Here is a 21,529-nt window from a genome sequence, read left to right as displayed (position 1 = left end):
TTCCTTGTAGGATTTTTAAACATAAAGTTTTTTTTTCTTTGCAATTATGTTATGGTCTACACCTAGCCTATTTGAACTTGGTTTAATTGTTTTCTGAGATTTTATCCACTATTTTATCGTTTTGTTATGAGTCAGGAATTATAATTGCCACGGTTTCTTAATAGGGTTATGTCTATTGCTATCTAAAATTTGCAACACTGCTTGTACTCATTTGCTACATGAACTCCGTCTTTACTTTGGAATTAATAGTTTCTATTTTAGACATGTGTAATTACAACAACCATTCACACTACAGCTTTCGTTTTATAGTTTGTGGTTTGACATACGCTTCCTAATGTCAAGCTCCATAAATGTATTATAACATTCAGTAAGCCCTTACCACTGGTGTAGACACCCTGCGGGCTGATTACGAGCACACACTTTGCGTTATAAGTTGCGATAAATAACGAAGGTTTGCGAAGAATATCGCAGGAACCAGCAACGTGATTACGAACACATCTTTTTTCGTTAAACTTCGAATATTGATGACGTTGTGGCGGTAAATATCGCAAACTCTGATTACGAGCACACTTTTCAAGATATTTATCGCACCGGAGCTACGTTATATATCACGAGCATTTCAAGTGGTGATACGAAGCGAATGTGAGGTAAGTGATATAATTACTCTTAAAAATAATGTCCTCCCGTCCTAAAAACGTCATTATAATCGCACATTATTGTTTTAAATATAGTAGAGTACGATGTAAAGCGATGAAGTTAAACGTAAACAATTGTTTTAGGTTAGCGTGTGTATATTTAACACGCGAACATTATTCTTAACATGCTATTTCTGTTTATTAATTGTACCATGAAATCATTGTTTTCAATGCATAGTTTGTGTGGAATTATTATGAAGTGGTTTGAATACGATCAAAGTAGGTAAGAAGAATATTAATAAATGCTGTGTCATAGCTTATCAAATTAATCCTAACCTAAAGAGCGATATTATTTACACGCACGTTATGAACTCAACATAGCTATAAATAGTTCAAATAGGCTGCTTATATATATTTTGTGTTTGGGTATTTGCTCAACATGCATTTTTGTTTAATCTGTGCGCTTGTAGACTTCAGACAGTAAATTCTATATTTCTCTATTTAGCTTCAGAAAGCTATTTCCGGCCTCCTTGTGTGTTCAATTGTGCAAGACATTTTTCATTTGTGCTCATTCATTTACATATTGACTCTATTACCTAAGTGTGTTAACATTGGTAATTGTTAACAAGTGGGGCTGATCATAAAACAAATAACTTGATGAATAATTTATTTATGAATTCCCCTCCTTAAACAGGATGATTCTATTAAATAACATTTTGAGCTTTTATGTAGGGGAGGCGAGGCTTTATTATAAAAATAAGTTTATGAAAATGGTAATTTTGAGTTCCTATTATTAACCTTGATACTTATTTCTGTTGAGATATTTCAAGTTGTTTACTGTTTAAATTGTTGGTTATGTGTGGTTAGCTACACTTCAAATACTGCAAACCTATTCATGTCTACAGTTGGTTAGGTTAGCTACATTTTAAATATTGTATAATGAGGTAAATCTGGTGAAAAGCTACTTGTCCATATGTTTTTTTTAAAAATTATTTATTAGTTTTCAGACATTAATTCCAATAATTAACATAGGCTATCAATACTGTAACATTGTTTTACTAATAGAAAATTAAGCTTACCTCACCTAACCAACCATCCACACATATTTTGTAGTATAATTAATGTAACTAACCTAACTTAACTAACCATTCACACAGATCCACACTATTTTTTTGTTATTTTTAATTCATCTAACAAACTTAATGGTGGCAATGGCTGGTTTGATTAGGTTAACTACAAATACTTGAAAGTAGTGTAGACAGTTATTAGGTTATGGTAGTTATATTAAATATACTGTGAACTCATTTTAACAGTTTTTAAGAATTATATGTTGTAACACAGCTAACTCTAACCTAACCAACCACACTACAGTTTATACCTATTATTTTTGTTGGTAGCATAACTTAAGAAACAGTTCACAAAATCACACAGTATTTTTAATGTCTAAATTTTTTAATTTACCTAACATAACAAGCTATTAAAATGGGATATTTCTAGTTTTACTGCTTGAAGAATTACAACACACTCATGGAGAATTGTTGGAAAAGAAGTCGAAAAGTTAAAATTGTTTTTAGAAATTAAAGAAAAATGAATGCAGTTATGTGTTACATCAAGGAATATTAGCTCAATAATACCATCTTAAAAATTATTTTTATTAATCAGGCCCTCTTGTTAACAATTAGTAGCCTACCAAACTATATTACACTAAGTTAATTTAGTTAATGTTTGAAAATATTTCAGGTTCTACACAATGGCCTTTGCTGCCTTTCTGCTAGCTATCGAACTGGAGGAGAAGGCAGAGAAGATTGTTAAGAAACCATCAAAATCCCTTCGAATTGCCAGATTGCACCCTCATAGCAGTTGGAAAACCTTAGAAAATGAAGAAACATGAAGAAACGAGCTATGCAAATAAATACTTTGTTATCAAGTTTGTTGCATTTATTAAAGGAATTTGGAAAATAAGTGTTCACTCATTTCCATGTTACTTTTGAGTATAACTTGGATATTATATTAAACACATGTTAACTTTTTGTTTTCTGGTTTCAGCAGATGATCTCATTGTCCTGAGAGAGTTGGCAGTGGCTTTTTTGAACCATTGTTTTTTTTGTGTTAAAAAAATAGATACTATGAATCATTTAATGAAAGGTTGTTATTTCAAGTAAATCTCATACATGGGAAATTGCTTGTGTGCTGCTTCATGTTTACAAGTTTATTAATTTAAAATTTGGCAATTTCAGACTTTGTTTTGGTTTTACAAGAAAAATATTTACAAAGAGTGTATTATTTAATATCTCAATTTTTTTCCATGGATGGTTATAATTAAACAATTATTAATATTAACTATTAATAGCCTGTCCAATAAAAAAAATCAATGCACATGTCTGTAAGGAATCTTGAATACAAAAAATTATTTCTTAACACAATGTTTTCTCATAATTGGCAATTTTAGCACATGCCTCCAGCATGCCTTTTAACTTTTCATTAAGTTATTTGATGCATTTTTAATCAAATTGTTGGTTACCATTTCAGAAGCACATATTCCCAATGCTTCTCATCAGCTGCCAGCTGTCTGTTCTTGAATGTTGTTTATCAGCTGCCAACTATCTTTCTTGAATGCTGCTCAACTGATTTTTTTTATTTTTTTTTATTATTTTAAATTGTACTATTGATCATTACCAGTATGAATTGTATAGGTTACACTAGGTATCATAGAGGCAGAGTTATAATAAAGGAGGTGCTAATAACAAAGTACACATTCTATAAAGTATGCTGACTAAAAGTATTATCAAGGGTTTTCCAGTCAAAGATTTCACAATGCTTGTATATAACCATTCTTTACTTTTTTTTTTTTTGTGTAAACAAGATATAACATGGAAGAATTTCATTAGACTAGCTGACTATCAATGCAAGTTCCAGCAGGTACAACTTCTTGTTGTTGCCAGTGAGCCCATTTGTATACAGTATAGACATTGTTTCATGTGAATGAATATAAAAAAAATATTTTGAACTAATTTTTATTATTGTAAGTTTAGAATCAATGTAGGTATGTTTATTGAGACTGAGACAAGTACAAACAAATTAAATGACACACATTGCATTTAGCTAGATAATTCAGGAACAAATATTGACTTAGTATGATTCATCTTGCGATAAAGTTTGGTACAGCTCCATTCCTTGCACCTCCCCAGTCAACACTCTGCATCTTATGAATTGTTATCATCACTCACTGTTCTTATCTTTCTATTTATCATCAGAATAACCAATAACCATTAAATCTGTGCTTAGATGTGTGTGAATATTTAAATAAGCAATTTTTATAAAAGTTTAACCAGAAGCAATTTTTGAGCTAGTATTTAGAGATCAAATCAAATGTTTCTTAAAATATGTGATGAAGCCTTTGAACAGCTTATTTAACTATATTAAGTAAAATTTAACTTAAATAAAAGACTAATACAGTAAATTAATATGTAACTGATTGTGACTGATGGCCATTATAACAAATATGCATAAAAAAACTCTTAGGTTTCTTGGCTATCTTATGAAAACACAAGGATTGTAAGAGGTCTTGTTTTAATAATGAACCTACCAGGGGTATATGCAGGGGCAAGAGGAATATATGCCTCCCCCAAAATCTTAAAAGAAAAATCTATATCCCCCCCCCCAACCACCCAAAAAAAATTAAGCCAACAGCAGGCTAAGTGCTTCTATACCACTTTCCTCCTCCCCATCCCCCTTCCTCCCTCATAACAAAATTCTGCATACACTTCTGAGTAGAACAACTTTAATTTTTTTTTTAATATGAACTATTACCACTTCCATGTTCATGCAAGTCATTTTTTTGTGTTTCATTTTAAATGTAGCACACCTCCAATTTCTCTCTGTCAACTTTCAGGTATCTTAACTACTTAATTTTCACCACTCTTATTTTGAACCCACTACACCAATATCAAACAACAAAATTGGAAGCATACCAGTATTAAAAAAAATATATATTTAATTTTCAAATAAATATTTGGAAAAGTATAGGATAAACAAAATGCATGACTACCACAATATAATGTCTACCAGAGGTTGAGGGACAAAACCACCTTCTAGAATCTACATCATTCCCAATGATGATGCTGTACCGAAGATTTGGATAATTCTCTGGTCAAGGCTGCTCAGAAATATAACGTGGATAATATTGCCAGCTGTTATCTTAGCTGGTATTGCTTGCTGCTCTTTTTATTGCAGCATATATCATGTTGATCCATTACTGAATTAAAAAAAATGGATTAAATAATTGGTATGCATGTACATCAGAAATTGTTCAAACTGAATATTATTTTACATACTAAACCATTAATTTCTAAACTTGCTGAGAAAAATAATCTATTAATTTATCTTAATGGAAAAAAAGGGGGGGGGGAGAATTAAAATTATTGAATATTTCAAGACAGTTTTTAAAATAATTGCAGCATATTAATAATTTACGTAAATGTTGGATCATTAACCAACTTGAATGCCATCTTGAAAACAAAGATGTTTACTCAGTACTTACTCTTATTACTCAGTATTTAGTTTCACTTGTTTAAGTCATTGGTGAGATTAAATTAAACAGCAATTAAAAAAAAACATAGCAATGAACTTTCATATCCTCAGGTTATAAAAAAACTGTTCTTACACTGAAAATTTTCAAGAACTTCCATAACAACTGTTTAAAATGTCAATCTTTTAAATTGAAACATTATGGGCCTAATTTTATCCTTATAATATGCAACCCAACACACTGAAGAGTTTAAAACAGACTTCAAAAAATGAAAATACAAAAAGTAGCCCATATCTTCTCCATTGTAATTGAAGTCTGCTGCTTACATAAAAATTGTAACGCTATATTCACTAAAAAAAAAAAAGATAAAAAATAAGAAAACTAATATTTTGCCAATGGTCAATGATTTTTAATGTCCCTAAACGTTTGTTAAGCCTCTTTGCCAGTTAAATCCACAGATACATGCAAGCTTCACATTCAATATTTGAAGAAAAATTGGCTGCAAACTCTGTGGCTCTTAATAAACCACACCATGATTTCTGTTGGGCAGCAGTAACTTTACCAGTGCCACTCTAAGGTAGAGGTAGGTCGAAAAGTATCAACCTGATACTTTGTCACTGATACGCGCCTGTATCAGGAACGGCAAACGAGTACACTTGAAAAGTATCAGAGACTTTAGTATCAGTTCAGAATTCACCTGGAACAACACCACGGCCAATGAGCGCAGTACCCGATCGCAGATGATGGTCACTTGGGCGGAGCTTGTGAAAGGGGAGGGAGCAGGAACGACGAATAAGGGATAAAGAAGGGAAAGAATGTAGGGGAGGAAGCGCAGGGGAAGGCGTTGAAGCCTTGAAGGAGAGGCGCAAAGCGATATTGTTACAAGCAGGGCTGCCACTCATGGGTTTTTCCACCCAGATCTGGATTTTTCCAATGGTGTTTGGGTTTCTGGGTTTTTAAATAATGAATTCCAACAATTTTAGGTTTTTTATAATTTTAATTATTTTTATACCTAAAACAATAATAAAGGTAGTAGCTACTGTATCTGTTGCAATATCTGTTTGATAAATTCAAACAAGTCTATGTGTCTCACACACAAAAATACATATAAACACAAAACTAGTTTTCAAGAAGCTAAGTCGAATATTAAATTAGACACATTCTTCAAAGAGGCTTGCAGAACACAAAACCAATGCAACAATTAACCTTCAAACCAATCTTGTAGAATCAGACTCTGAATAAAGACTAACGTACATGATGCAGTTTTATAAAAACATTTACCGGTTTAAAGAATGCAGTAATGGTGTTTGTTTTGTCATGTATATATTTGTAGGTTTTTTTATGATATGTGCTGGTCCAAGAATTACTTATACAGCCATTTTGCTGCAGTGTAATTTTCTTGTATTGGTTGTATTTAACCGTTTTCAGTCTTGTAAGGTAATTAATTGTTTTATATTAAAACCAGTTATGTTTATATTTTTGAATTAGTACGCAAACATTTTCAACGATAGCATTTTAGACGCATATGGGTTTTTTACCCATGTGTCTGGTTTTTTTTTTTTTAGGTTATCTAAGTTTTTCATGAATTTCAGAGTGGCAGCCCTGGTTACAAGTCGTTTTGTTTATTGTCCTACTTCAAAGTACGCTCAGTGCGCAGTGCGTGCACCGTCTCGTTCAATAATAAAACTAAAGAAATTTTAATATTAAAAATTACATTAATACAAGATATAATATTTATATTTGTGCACCTAACAGCTATGAAAATGCAAATAAATTCTCAGTTGACACTAATAACAGATGTAATCAACATATGGACTTTTTTTTTTTCGATAACAATTAGTAACTAGTGTTTTTATACATTAAAAATTCACGATTTTATCAAAAATAAAAAATAAAAAAAACAGATAGGTACAATAGTGAGCATACTATATCAATGTTTACGTTTCAAATGTTTCTTCAGATTAGTCGATGATTTATAACTCAGTTTTTGTTTACACAAATTACAATTAGCAAACTCATTATTTTCCGTGAAAAAATGCCACACAAATGAAGTCTTTTTCGTGCACTTATCCATTCCTTATTTCACTATAAAAATACTAACTACAAAGCATGACAGCCCGCAAATTGGTGATACACGGCCAGGACGAACTGCAGTGAATGTTGAACTGATTGATACTGGTTGTATCAGGCGGGCATGAGGTAGAGAATTACCAGGCGTGATAAATAATGTATCAGATTCTCCTTCCGGTCGCACGGTCTGCGTACGCGGAGCTTTGTTTCCTCCTGGGACCGTCTGATACAGATGTATCAGAGACTTGTCACATGATACAATGCTGTATCAGTATCAGGTTGGGACAGATACCGAAAATTGCTGTAACAACCCACCTCTAGAAGAACTGATTGATACTGGTTGTATCAGGCGGGCATGAGAGTATCAGAGGTAGAGAATTACCAGGCGTGATAAATAATGTATCAGATTCTCCTTCCGGTCGCACGGTCTGCGTACGCGGAGCTTTGTTTCCTCCTGGGACCGTCTGATACAGAAGTATCAGAAACTTGTAACATGGTACAATGCTGTATCAGTCTCAGGTTGGGACAGATACCGAAAATTGCTGTAACAACCCACCTCTACTCTAAGGCTTATTTTAACTGAGAACACAAATATTCAACACAGTGTCCTCTTTAAGAGCGGCATGTGCACTCTAATCAAGAAAACAACAAATTTAAATAATTTACTGTAATTAAACTTTACCAAGTGTACGAAGGGAGTAAAAATTGTTTGAGTGACCTATGATATAAATATTAGCAAAATTATTTTTATTTACGAATGGTACTAATATCTTGGAAACATTGTTTCAAAACACTTGTATATAAAATCCACGAAAGCACATGAGTATTACCATATATTTATAAAATTTTAAGTGATTAGATTACATAAACTAGAAAGCTCACCGCTGGAAATATGTTAAAAAGTGTTGTTTTTATTAGGTATGCTAATAACCACTTAAATATATCATTAACCACATTGTCATGTCCACCAGTTTGGCCTCGGCTGGTATGATAGCACAAGCCCCAAGTGCGCCACCCATCCTACATAATCTATGGGGATGAAAGTTAGTTCGCAACCCGCCCCTAGATGGCAGACAAAGGGGAATGTAAATTAAGGAAACTTTGTCTACCTGCCCAGCCTAATTCAGGACAATTATGTAAATACCCAGTGTTGTGACAAGAAACCTGTTAATTATACACGTGAATGTAAAGAGTATTGTAATTCGAATATGTATGCACAGGAAGGGTACAGATGTGCCCTCCCTAATGAATATGTACATACATTGTATATTTACCCTGGCTGAGCTAAGCCAGGCAGAAAGCTCTTCCCAGTAATTTCTGGGTAGATGGAGTGCGCTGGTTTCCCTTCAAAGGCATAGAATTGTTCAGGGGAATTTTTGCAAGCTATTTGAAGCAAATCAGTGCACTTTCGGCTTTATACTAACTGATTTCCTTTCAGCGATTTTAGCGAGCTGCCGAGACTTGCTGCTGCAAGTTCCTGAGTCGACCACCAGGAGTGCTCTTGTCGTAGATCTAGCTCTTAGCACCTAGATCCTCTTCTTGTGAGTGCTGTGTGCTACCGAATCGTAGCCTATAGGGGAGGTCGAGGGGGGGGATCTGGAATGGATCCCCACCCGACGACGCCGAACCTGGGCGGAGACGATCTCGGTCCGAGGCCTTCGGCCGAAGCCACCATGTTGACCGACCGACCAACGCCGACGAACCCTTATGGACGACCAGCGAAAGCAACTGCATCTTCGCAACCATCGACGACGAAGCTGACTGCGCCTGGTGTGGCGGCCTCTTCCGCGTCGGGGGGGGGGGGGGGGGCTCTGCCTTCGCCCTCGGCACCGGCGGGGGTCCGCCCCCAGAGCGCCAACATCAAGGTCAGCGACTCGAAACACCTCGCCGGCATCGACCTGTCCACTATTCCGACTGCTACCTCGTCTCCTACTCTGTCCGTCTACACCACTACCACCACCACTGCCTCTATCACCTCGCCCATCGTGACTGCCGCTCCCTCCTTACCCGTTCTCGTCGTTGACGCGCCTGTGGACCCCATGGACACCGCCGCTCCAGCTACTTCAGACGACGACTTTCGGTTCGTGAAGCCTCGGAAGACCACCAAGCGGCTTCTCCGCGACGTGCTCTCTTCGGATGACGCCGTCCCAGTGGAAAACCGCTACGGATCCTTATCCTCCTTGCCTGACTCTGACATCGACGACGCCGCATCATCTGCTCCTCCTCTCACCGCCAAGCCTCGTCGAACCCAGCACCCGAAGAGACATAAGACTGTTGCCGCGCCGCCCCAGCCTCAACCTTCTACATCTGTCTCCCCTCCGCAACCTCAGCCATCCACGTCTCAGCGGCCGGCCACCTCTGCTCCGTCTGCACCTAAGCCGCCTCGCATGCCACCCATTGGCATTCGCTCCTCGCCGACCGCTCAACCCTTCCTCCACATCAAACACTTGCAGTCCTTGCTCACCGGTCCACTCACCGCCACCTCCATTGACGATCGTACGTCTTTCTACACTGCTAATCCTCACGACCATCAGTTCCTCTACGACCACCTCAAGAGACATGGCTACCAGCCCTACACCCACCTGCGTCCCGACGAGCGCACCGACCGTGTTGTGGTCAAGCGCCTGCCCTCCTCCACCACCGCGGACGAGGTCAAGGAGGCTCTCCTGGACCTCGGCCTCCCGGTGGGCACCGTCTTGCCGCTCCGCACCTCCGCCGACTCAACAACCCGGCCCTTCCTCGTCTGCACCAACGGACTAGGGGAGGCGACGCGGTTCCTCAAACTGAAGACGCTAGGCTGCTGGGTGGTGACCGTAGAGCGCTACCGGGGCTCTGGGAGGGTACCCCAGTGCTATCGGTGCCAGTCCACCGGACATCCATCGACACGCTGCGAGCGGGACCCCAGGTGTTTCAAATGCGCTGGGCACCACTGGTCGCGAGACTGCACCTCTACGACTAAAAAGTGTGTCAATTGCGACGGGCCGCACTTTGCTACCTCGACGGACTGCCGTGTCATACAGGCATACATCCGACGACACCCGCCGCGACCTGCTGACCCGACGATGACGACCGACGCTCCGCGCCCGTCTGCTCCGCTCCCTTCTGACGTTCGGACTTTCCCGGCCCTGCGGACTCCTGCTTGGCAGGGCCACGACCCGCCTTCCTCCTCTTCCCGGGCACCACCTCTTGCTCACCTCCCCTCATCCTCTTCACAGAGGCCACCCGCCACGTCATCCACTTCCACTCGCCCCGCCGATGCCGACTCAGACGACACTTCGCTGACATCCATGTTGAGGGAACTCATCACGCTCATCCGCCACTACCTGCCACTCATCCGCCAGGTCCTGACAGCGCTTTCCCGTGCCCAGACCCCATCGGAGAAATTTGAGGTGCTCCTCCAAGCCCTCCTCAATTTCTTTGATGAATCACGCCCCACCCCTTAGTATCCTTATCTGGAACACCTTCTCCCTTCCTCCCAAACTCCACGATCTTCTCCACCTTCTCCGGGTGCATTCTCCCGATGTCGTGTTCCTCGCAGAAACCTGGCTCGACCCCCCCACACCCCTCCATATTCCGGGGTACGCCGTTCACCGCGCCGATCGTGATGGTCGGGGCGGAGGAGTGGCGTTACTCGTCCGCGCTACCTTGTCCCACCATCGTCGTCTCGTTCCGTCTTCCCCCGCGGCCGAGGCTGTCGCCGTGCGTTTGCACGGTTTTCCGTACTCCCTGACTTTGGTCTCCCTCTATCTCCCGCCCCAATTCCCCTTCCCTACCGACGACATTGTGGCCCTCGGACGGCTCGACGCCCACGTCGTGCTGGCCGGGGACTACAATGCGACCCATCCTTTTTGGGGCTGCGCTGCCGCGAACCGGCGGGGCAGCTCCCTCCGTCAATTCCTCCGGCGTACTCACCTTTCTCTTCACGCACCACCCACACCGACCTTCTATCCGGCCCAGCGCCATCGCCGCCCCAGTGTCATCGACCTCGCTCTCTCATCACCCCTTCCCGTCATTTCTCACCTTCGCACCATCACCGCCGGTACTTCCGACCACTTGCCTGTCCTCGGCTCGCTCCACTTCTTTCCTCACACCAACCCTCACCTCCCCCGGTACGACTTCATCCACGCCGACTGGTATGGCTTCCAGGATTCACTCTCCGCTGCTCTGGACCTCACGCTTCCCTTCGCCACTCCTGCTCAACTCGACGACCGAGTCTTCTACTTTTCCGACGCCATCTCAACGGCCGCTTCTTCTCACATTCCGCTCGCGCCTCCGCGCCCTCTCATCGTCCCCTTCCCGCCGTATCTCCGTGATGCCGTGTCCTTGCGCAACCGCTTCCGTGGTCACTGGCAGGCGAGCCGCTCCCCGCTGCATCGCCGAGTTTACCTGGTGCTCCGGGGGTGGTGCCGCCGGTTGATCGCGGGGTGGAGGGCCCGACTGGAGGCGCGGCGCCTCGGCTCCCTCACCGCTACCTCTGGCTCTCTGTGGTCTTACGTCCGTCGCCTTCGTTCCGTCCCCACCTCCATCCCTCCCCTCACTCTTCCTGTCGGGGTGGCGGAGACGGCTTCGGAGCGGACCGAGGCGGTCGCCGCCTACCTCGCCACCACCTTCGCCTCCGCCCCCCACCCCACCTTGTCGTCGGAGTCCTCGGACGATGATGATGCTCCTTCCCCCTTGTCCCATCACGTCACTCTCCCCCTCCTCCCTGATGTCCTGCCCTTCCCGCTTGCCACGCCTTCTGAAGTCACCTCTCTGCTCTCCCATCTCAAGTTTCGTTCGGCCCCCGGCTCCGACTCCATTCCCGCCCCCGTTCTGCGCCATCTTCCCCGTAAAGCCACTGTTTTTCTCACTCGCATCATTAACGCCATGTTCATCCTCTGCCATTTTCCGTCTCCTTGGAAACTCGCCATCGTCTCGCCCATCCCCAAGCCCGGCAAGCCTTCATCCTTACCTTCCTCCTACCGTCCTATCTCTCTTCTCCCCATCCTCTCCAAGATCGCAGAGAGAGTCATCCACCGGCGCCTTCTTCTTCAAGTCAACACCCTTCACCTGCTCCCCCATCACCAGTTCGGTTTCCGCCCCCGTCATTCCACCACCCACGCCATTGCTCGTGTGGAACTCCTGGTGGTGCAGGGGTTCGCCAGGCGGCAACACACGGGCATGGTGCTCTTGGACCTGGCCCGTGCATTCGACTCCGTTCCGCATTCCCAACTCATCTCTCGCCTCTCCGCCATCGGTCTTCCGCCGCACCTGGTTCGTCTCCTCTGCTCGTTCCTGGGGGGTCGCTCCTTCCGGGTTCGAGTAGAGGGGATGCTTTCCGCACCCCGGCCCATTCTCGCCGGCGTCCCCCAGGGCGCCATTCTCTCACCTCTCCTGTTCGCCCTCCACATTTCCGACTTGCAGCCCCCGCCTGGGACCTACCTGGTGCAGTACGCCGACGATACCTGTCTCCTCGCCTCCTCCGTCTCCGAGCGGCTGCTCGGCGACCGCCTTGCCCGCGGACTCACCTCACTCAACGCCCAGTTCCTTGCGCACGGCATTGTCTTGAATCACTCCAAATCACGCTCTATCATTTTCTCCCGTCTTCATCCTCACCAGGACCGCCCCCCCCGCATCTCCACCGTAGTCGTCCCTTGGTCGCCCACCCTCCGCTATCTCGGGGTCACCCTCGATCGTTCGTTCACTTTTCTTCCACACCTGGAATCCGTCCGCACCAAGTCCCGCGCCATCTTGGCCCAGCTGGCCACCGTACTCAGGCCGTCCTCTGCCGTTCCGCTCCCAGTTCGCCTCACCGCATATCGCTCATATGTCATCTCACATTTCATCTACGCCTGCCCGGTCTGGGTTCACTCATCTCGTTCCAACCTTCGACCTGTCACGTGCTCATATTTTCTTGGTGCCCGCCTTCTCCTCGGCCTCCCTCGCGCCACGCTCCGCCAGACACTGTTGGACAGGACGGGACTTCCGCACCTCCACCACCTGCTCTGTCAGACGACCGACACTTTCCTCCGTCATTGCCGACGTAGCGACAATCCGTACATTCGGCAGCTGGCGGAGCCGCCGCCCGACGCACCGCACCCACGACGTCCGCTTTTCAGTTACGATCACTTACTTAACGAAGGACAGCCGGACGACGTAGGCGCGGCCGGTGGACCAGACAGATGACCCTGGGGCCTCCACGCCGACTGGTAGCACTGTGGGAACCCCATCCTCCTCGGCGCCGCCATGATGATCTTCTCTCCGCTGTTCCGCGCCGGCCCATCAACGGCGCGGCACCATCCGAGCCCTGAGGACCCCCCAGCAGCCGTGAAGAACTCGCCCATCAATAAGTAGCTGAGCATCAAGGACGACCTCGTCGGGGAAGCTCTGCTTTGTTGTTGAATAAAGACTATTGTCACCTTGCAGGCCTTGTGCCCATGTACCAATCTTTTATTGTACCTTGTGCCCTTTTTTATTAAATGATGGATTTTTTGGTGGGTGACTCCCTTCAGTGGGAGTCCCCTTTGTAGAAAAAAAAAAAAAAAAAAAAACTTGAGCAGTATTATTTAGACAGCGACCTCTCTGGAGGACCGCTCCTCCTTCCTACCTCTCCCTTCTCTTGTGTAACGACCCCTGCTCGGGGACCGCTCCTGCTCTCTCCCCCCCCCCTCTGCCCGATCTCTCCCTGCTCTTAGGCAGCGACCCCTACTTGGGGACCGCTCCCACTCCTCCCCTCTGCCCGACCTTCCCCTGCTCTTGGGCAGCGACCCCTGTTCGGGGACCGCTCCCGCTTCTACCCTCTGCCTGGGACAAGTCAATTTAGCGCCCAACGTGGGGCCAGTCAGCTTGGATAACCTGAGGACCACGCCCTGCCTCTACGAGAGCTATCAGCACAGCCAGAGCTACATCCACTTCCAGGAGTGCAGAAAACACCTGGTGGCGCCCAACCCAACTGAAGGATGTCTTCTGGATCCTGTGCCGCACCTCGCTGCAGTGCACTGGATGGACCCAGCATTCCCTGTGTATGCTGCAATGCCCAGTTTCACCTACAATGCCTTGGTATCGTGGAACAAGTCAGTGAACAGGCATATATCCACATATGCCAGCCCTGCAGACAACTTCTGGTAGAAAAGAAGCCAACAGTTCCAGCTCCCCGGCGCTGCTTCGCGCCGAACTGCCCGGAGACAGCCCTAGTCATCGTCACCTGCCAGGCCTGCCATCGCGACTACCATCTCGCCTGTCTAGGCTGGGAAGATACACCACTGGACCTTGCTGGGATGTCGTTTACCTGCGCCCAGTGTAGAGTGAATCCCACTTTACCTTCAAGTACAGGATCTGCAAGTGTACCTCGGCCCTTTAGAGGGCAGGATCATGAGGACCCTGTGCCATCTGTCCACCAATGGGAGCAAGCCCTACGGGCACATGCAATCCACCCCACCGAATGGGTGGACCAGATAGGTCCATTACTACTTGGGGAAGCCTCTAGATGGTGGAATAACCATGAAGGGCTGTATGACACCTGGGAAGAGTTCACAGGGGGCTTCCTGAACCATTTTGGAAACCAATCAAGACTGGCAAAGCTTACTGCCCAATTATATGGTACCAAACAAAAGGAAGGAGAGGATGTCGAAAGTTTCTTACTACAGAAAAGGAAACTTTATAAGAGGCTACACCCAGGGAGAGACCCAAATAAATTTCTTCCTACCTTGTTGGAGCTGGTGCGGCCCAACCTACGGCCATTTCTACGGCATCCGCCTCCCGAGAATTTATCCGAACTTATGGTTCGAGCCACTGCCGTGCAGCGAGACTGTCTCGAAACTAGGGGCACTGTAACAAGTAAACCTTGTTCACCACCAACCCTGGTACAAGAATATGCTACCCCCAACAAAAGGTTGCCGAAGTGTTGGCACTGCCCTGAACAACACTTTCACAAAGACTGCCCAGTGCTCCGCTGCAAACAGTCTGAAAGGAACAGCCTCAACACAGTAGACCCCTGGAGGGAAAGAGTGGTGCCAACGAGCCCTACCCCTACACCGAAGGTAGAAGACCTCAACTCCCAAGCTCGGCTCGAAGGTAGACCGACCCCGAGCCTTATGTGCGTACAGCACCACCCACAACAAGAACTGCCAAGAGTCAAGGTGCAACTGGACTCACAACCCATTCAGGCTCTTATCGACTCAGCCGCCACCACTAATAGTGTGCGCGAGAGTGTTGTGCAGATAATAGGGACCCCTATTAATTCCCAACCCCAAACGGCACAGCTTGCCACCCAGGGATCCACCATGACCTTACTGGGCAATGCTGTGGTACAATGCTGCATAGCCGATGTTGAGATGGAGATCCCATGTCTAGTCGCAAAGGACCTTCGAGAAGAACTTGTGCTGGGCCAAGATTGGCTCACGCAGCAGCAGGCGATATTGGACTTTGAAGATCAAACTATACACTTCGGACGAACGTCCCGCCGGACTCTTGACTGGGGCACCAAAGGAATGGGTGACCTGAATGCCCCTAATCAAAGTGGTGGTAACCCTAATCCTGGAATCTGCACTGAACAACACAGAGACCAACCTATGGTCGTGTTGACGCAAGGGGACCAGAGACCTAAAGAAACTCCTTCCCTTCGCTCTGCCACAACCAAGCTAAGCCAAAATAACTCGGGCAGTGGTTTTCAGTGGTGCCAGAAAGGAGGAACCCCAGAGGGGAAATCGACCATGCAGTCATGGAGACAGCCGCTGAGCGGCGCCCTCTCAAAGTCAAGATGCCACTGGAAGAAAGAGCCTTTTCCAGACCGAGGGATATGGTTTCCCCAGAACAGGATTCACCTGCAGCCATGGAGATGGAAAACAGATCTGTCCAAAAACCCTGAACCCCAGGAACCTACTAGCCCCTCTTCACCAGGACAACTACCTCCAGGACCCTACGACCATGGGAACGGCTGGGCAGACCAGCCCGCTACCGTCTATCCTCCACATAGTGTAGTGGCCAGTGTAGAGGAGCCAGCCTTGGGACTGAAGCCCAGCATGCTGACTCCTGGCATGTGCAACGATCCCAGTCAAGGCCACAAAGGGAGGGGGGCGAATTGTCATGTCCACCAGTTTGGCCTCGGCTGGTATGATAGCACAAGCCACAAGTGCGCCACCCATCCTACATAATCTATGGGGATGAAAGTTAGTTCGCAACCCGCCCCTAGATGGCAGACAAAGGGGAATGTAAATTAAGGAAACTTTGTCTACCTGCCCAGCCTAATTCAGGACAATTATGTAAATACCCAGTGTTGTGACAAGAAACCTGTTAATTATACACGTGAATGTAAAGAGTATTGTAAATCGAATATGTATGCACAGGAAGGGTACAGATGTGCCCTCCCTAATGAATATGTACATACATTGTATATTTACCCTGGCTGAGCTAAGCCAGGCAGAAAGCTCTTCCCAGTAATTTCTGGGTTAATAAATGTGACAGAATACTTGAGCAGTATTATTTAGGCAGCGACCTCTCTGGAGGACCGCTCCTCCTTCCTACCTCTCCCTTCTCTTGGGTAGCGACCCCTGCTCGGGGACCGCTCCCGCTCTCTCTCCCCCCCCCCCCCACCTCTGCCCGATCTCTCCCTGCTCTTAGGCAGCGACCCCTACTTGGGGACCGCTCCCACTCCTCCCCTCTGCCCGACCTTCCCCTGCTCTTGGGCAGCGACCCCTGTTCGGGGACCGCTCCCGCTCCTTCCCTCTGCCTGGGACAAGTCAACATATATGTATAACTTTGAAGTTTAAGGTTATGTTTTTACACAAGCACACCAAACTTGACTAAATATTTTTTAATTCCATTCTTCATATCATATCAATAATAGGTAAAATAAAAACAGACACGGGTTCGTGGTAATTAGTTGTTCCTTTAATTTTGTAACCTGTAGAGTGTCCTCATTTTCATTCTATTGAAGTTTAAACATGCTTCTCATTCGATGTTTATGTTTACATGGCAAGACGCAGTTAGCCACAATGACGACGCGAAATCTTTAACTGCATTTTTAATTTAAACTTCTACGAAAAAGGCAGCAAAAAAGCTTTAAAGACTTTATTTAAGAAATTAGTCTATTAAAAAAGATTCTTTTGTTCCCAGTAACACTAAGTATTCCTTAATCACTTACAAAATAGTCTGTTCGACGAACATATTAATTGTTCAATTGTTGCTTGTCCTCTGACATCATGGATTCGTATCGCAGGTTAGCGTTACCGTGGAAAATAACGAAACGCATATCGCAAGGTGGGTCGTAATTACCAAATGCGATACGTGTTTCGTTACCGCGTGAAGAATAACGCTAGTCGTCGATGGTGTTCGTTATCAGCCCGCTGGATTGAATTATTTGACCACTCTATCATCTGCTTTATTCCAATACCGACCCTTTAATTTACCACATCGAGTGTGACAGTGAATATTTTTCAATTATACCAGATTTTGCTTGTCAAGCTTTGTACTACATAATGCACGAAACTTCCTCCCTGTTAATCAGATAATATAAAGAGTAAAGCTTGTGGAAAGAACATTAGGGACTATGTGGGTTTGCACCTTAAGCCTTATGCCTAAAAGGAGGATAGCTAAGAGAGTTTAGACAAGTAAACTGCGCTCCCTCCTGTTCGTACAATATCTGGAATGCCTACATACAAATTCTCTGGTTTGAGAAAACCCAATATCATTTTCATTTCTGGAACCATGTTGTTTGCATGGAGCACATGATTAAAGTGGTGTTGTCTTCAGGTGAGAACAAGTATAACTCTTCCATGGAGTCATTTTTGCCTTGACTATACCCTGAACCTGCATCCCCTTAAACTACACTTCTTATTTTAGACTTTGAATAATCATTTTCCCCTTCTAAACATTCAAACTTGCATGTTAAATTTCATTTGCCAGTGGTCACCCTTTTCTGTTCATGAACTGAAAACTGCTCTATCTCCGAGAGGAGTCCTAGGAAAACTAAAGCAACACCAGCCATTTCCACTTGTATGGCTAACTGGGTTGAAGGAAACTAACAGCATTTTATTGCCGCCCCAAAACTTGTGCTGGACATGCACAGCATTTGTGAAATGTTGTAGGAAAATGCCAGCGATTCATCAGTCTTCCCCCACTCGTAAAAGCTGTCCGGGTATACTGAATCCCACAGAGCTTTGTTATCTCCCCAAAATACCAATCGACCCATCCATTATGCATTTAAAGATAAAACTAATTGAATGTTTTACCTATGTTGATGTAGGGATGTTTCGAATCCATCATAATTTAATATCTAACATGTTGCAACAGCTAGTCTGTTTTTTAGTCTGGTGTAATGGCAAGTGCAGCCATTAAATTTCTCTTGGCACCTTAAAAACCAAAAACAGGCTGGGAGTGAGTGAGAACGATAGGATGATGCATCAACCAAAGCTGCAAGTCAGTGAATGTGTAAGAACCTGGAACTAAGTAGAAAGTTCTCACACATCCACCTATTATTAGAACACAGCATGCTTTTGAGTTATATATAGGCCCCGATGCATAGCTGTGAAGTCAGCCACGAGGAGTCTTGTGCAAGAGGCAGTAGTCTTTAATTTGTATCGAGGAATGGCTGGTTGATTTTGGACATGTAAGGAATTTTTTGTCGTATCACCAAAGAGAAACTGAGTAGTTCGATGGTTCGGATCCAGGGCCTTCGATACCTGCAAGTGGAATAGGCGAGTTCACTGAGAATTCAGCTCATGAAAATGTACGAGTGACAGAGTGATTCCTTCGTAATGCCCCAGGGAATCTATTGGACGAGACTACAATAAGCAAGTCACCTCGCTTGACTACCCAAGCAGTTTGTGAACTAAAAATAATAAATATATTTTGAACTAATTTAGTTAATTTAAAAAATAAAAATGGATGTATCGTGGAAAAAAAGAAATTAATTTCGAGTTAAATAAACGCAGGATTTATTTGAAAATATACATACAACTATAAAATTAACATATCTTATTTTATCCCTGGTAGCAGGAACGTCGGAAGTGCACAACCTGAAAAACATTGCACTAATTTAAAAACAGTTTAAGATCTTTAGTTATATATAACACTTCTTAGATTATCTTAATAAACGAAAATCATATAAGGAAACTATGTTTCCGAATTAGCAAACGTATCCAAATAAGTTTTACTGTCTGTCCAGAGAAGTACCTACACATCTAAATTAATTATTACTTTAACCTTTTTGCAATTATTTAAATACTATAACTAATGGTCATCAAAAGTATATTGATGTCTATCACAACAATTCGTAAGCCCAGTGCAAATAAATTAAAATATATGTAAAAAATGTTACAACACAGAATGACATAGGTATAATATTAACTTAAGAAAACATTTTACACAAATTATTTTGCAGTAATCAATAAATACACTGGTGCACCACATATATGATGCAAGTTCTGATCTTTAAAAAAATTAATTCTTTGTATGTGTTATTTGAACACCATGAAACTATAACTTGACGCGGACCCCGAGCTACCTCTCTGAAAATTTATGTAATTTTAATATTGTTTGGGATCTCAGGGTAGGTTCGGCCTTGTGGCTAGAGGTAGCGGGTCAACGCAGTAGGGCCCCCCGAGCTGTTATGGCCACTCGGGACGCCTGAAGAACACAACATTACTGATTGATGTCCGATGAATTTATTACGGCACAGCCCTATACATAGTGCTGCCCGTCCTGGCCGTAACGGTTGTCCCGAATTGAAAAGTCACACGTGCGACCACTTCCACAGCGGCGGCTCACGATTTTGTTGCGCGGTGAGGTCAAACACTCGGACACGAGACGGAGATTACAAAACAAACCCTAACATGACATACTAAAACCTGACGAATAAAACACTTCACAATTACACAATACGTATTACACTGGGCTAATGACACATAGGCCTGTAACTCCGGCGACTCTACCTGACTCTTAGACTTGTCCCAGATACTGACTCGTTAATAAGTTTGGTGGCACGTGTCGCCGACTGGCTGCCCCGTGCGGGCTGAAACTATGTAGCCGGTCGGCTAGGTTGTTGTGTGAAGCACCGACGTAACTTCTCGTAGACTCCCCACAGTACTTGCATATTATGCTGAACACTCGTCTTGGAGCACTTATTAATTTAAGTGAAATACCACATGGTAAATTGAGGCCGACCACGGAAATGTACGAAAAGGATTGAGAAAGATTACGACTATTGAAACTACATGTCGGTGAAAACAAAAGTTGCTGGTTCCGTGTTGCGCGGAGCTGCCAGCCTCTCCGAGCTCCTGAAGGACAATGCCGCTCTCTCCCCGCGCGACCCACCCTCCCCCGTCTGCCCTCCCGCGGAAATGTGTGATTCTCGCGGGAAACTGAACCGGCCAGGTTCGGGACAAATCGCATAGTGAAACATAATTTTTGAGAGGACTGAAATATTAAATGATGAAAATAATGTCCAATAAAAACCTGTGGAAAATAAACATAATTACATTTGTTGTAGTTCGGCAGAGGGATATGCCACACCCAGCCAGATGCTTCCGCCGACGTAGCACTTGTTGCCTGGCATTCGCTTCGTTGCACTTTGGTGCGCGCACGAACGCGTTCGGTGCACATGCCTTTGCGAGACGTTGATGAGGCATAGCGGTCTATGCGACATAGAGGAGCATTGGTGGTCGGCGTCAAATGCCCCCCCTTCTCTGAGACCGCTATGTGCATCAATGCCTCCCTTCACACGCTGAGCACTTCACTGAAGTCCGCCGCACTGCAAGCCCTACACTAAGCGGTGGAGTGGTGGTGTGATGTGAGGTAATGATTCTGCCCGGAATGCCTCTCCCACTCGATGAATGACAAGGGGGTACGCCCTGACCCGTGTCCGTTATCCCCCTGTGGATGGGCGGCGACATGCGCCTCTCCTAGCACAACCTGGTGATGTGGGTGGAGGGGTCAATGGGGTCGGGGTGTAGCGTGGTGGTGAAATGGACGACGTGGATGGGGGGGATGATATGGGTCCGGCCACGTGTGTAGGCACCACTGGAATGCCCCCTACAGGCCGCGCCTGGGTGGAGTAGCTCGTCGGGGACCTGGACCACTCGTACTCTGCCAGGTATGCCAGGGGTTGGCGGGCTCTCTGTGGTTGTGTGGTGGGGACTGTGATGGTGTGTGTCTCTACTGGGCAAAGTGTGGTAGGCTCACTCGTGCCCGGTTGGGTGGTCGGGAAATCCGTCTCCACTGCGGGGACAGGGGTAAACTCTACTGGCTCGCTGTCATCCGCGCAGCACGTCCTTACCGGGGCCAAACATCTGTGTGTGGGGCGCTGACCCCTCCTGTCCGG

General features: G+C 44.9%; 1 protein-coding gene across 1 annotated transcript in view; it reads right to left on the bottom strand.

Annotated features, from left to right (window-relative positions):
- Window positions 1–19,121: 19,121 nt before the first annotated feature.
- LOC134527874 (synaptic vesicle glycoprotein 2B-like) overlaps window positions 19,122–21,529 on the bottom strand; it is a 164,870-nt gene continuing 162,462 nt past the window's right edge. Inside the window, exon 10 of the mRNA XM_063360859.1 lies at window positions 19,122–19,226. Within this exon, the coding sequence (XP_063216929.1) occupies window positions 19,186–19,226 (41 nt within the window). The 3' untranslated portion in view covers window positions 19,122–19,185. The remainder of the gene's footprint in view (window positions 19,227–21,529) is intronic.

The sequence above is a fragment of the Bacillus rossius genome, chromosome 1 (assembly GCF_032445375.1).
Source record: "Bacillus rossius redtenbacheri isolate Brsri chromosome 1, Brsri_v3, whole genome shotgun sequence".
Taxonomy (NCBI): domain Eukaryota; kingdom Metazoa; phylum Arthropoda; class Insecta; order Phasmatodea; family Bacillidae; genus Bacillus; species Bacillus rossius.
This window is presented reverse-complemented; position numbering and strand designations above follow the sequence as displayed.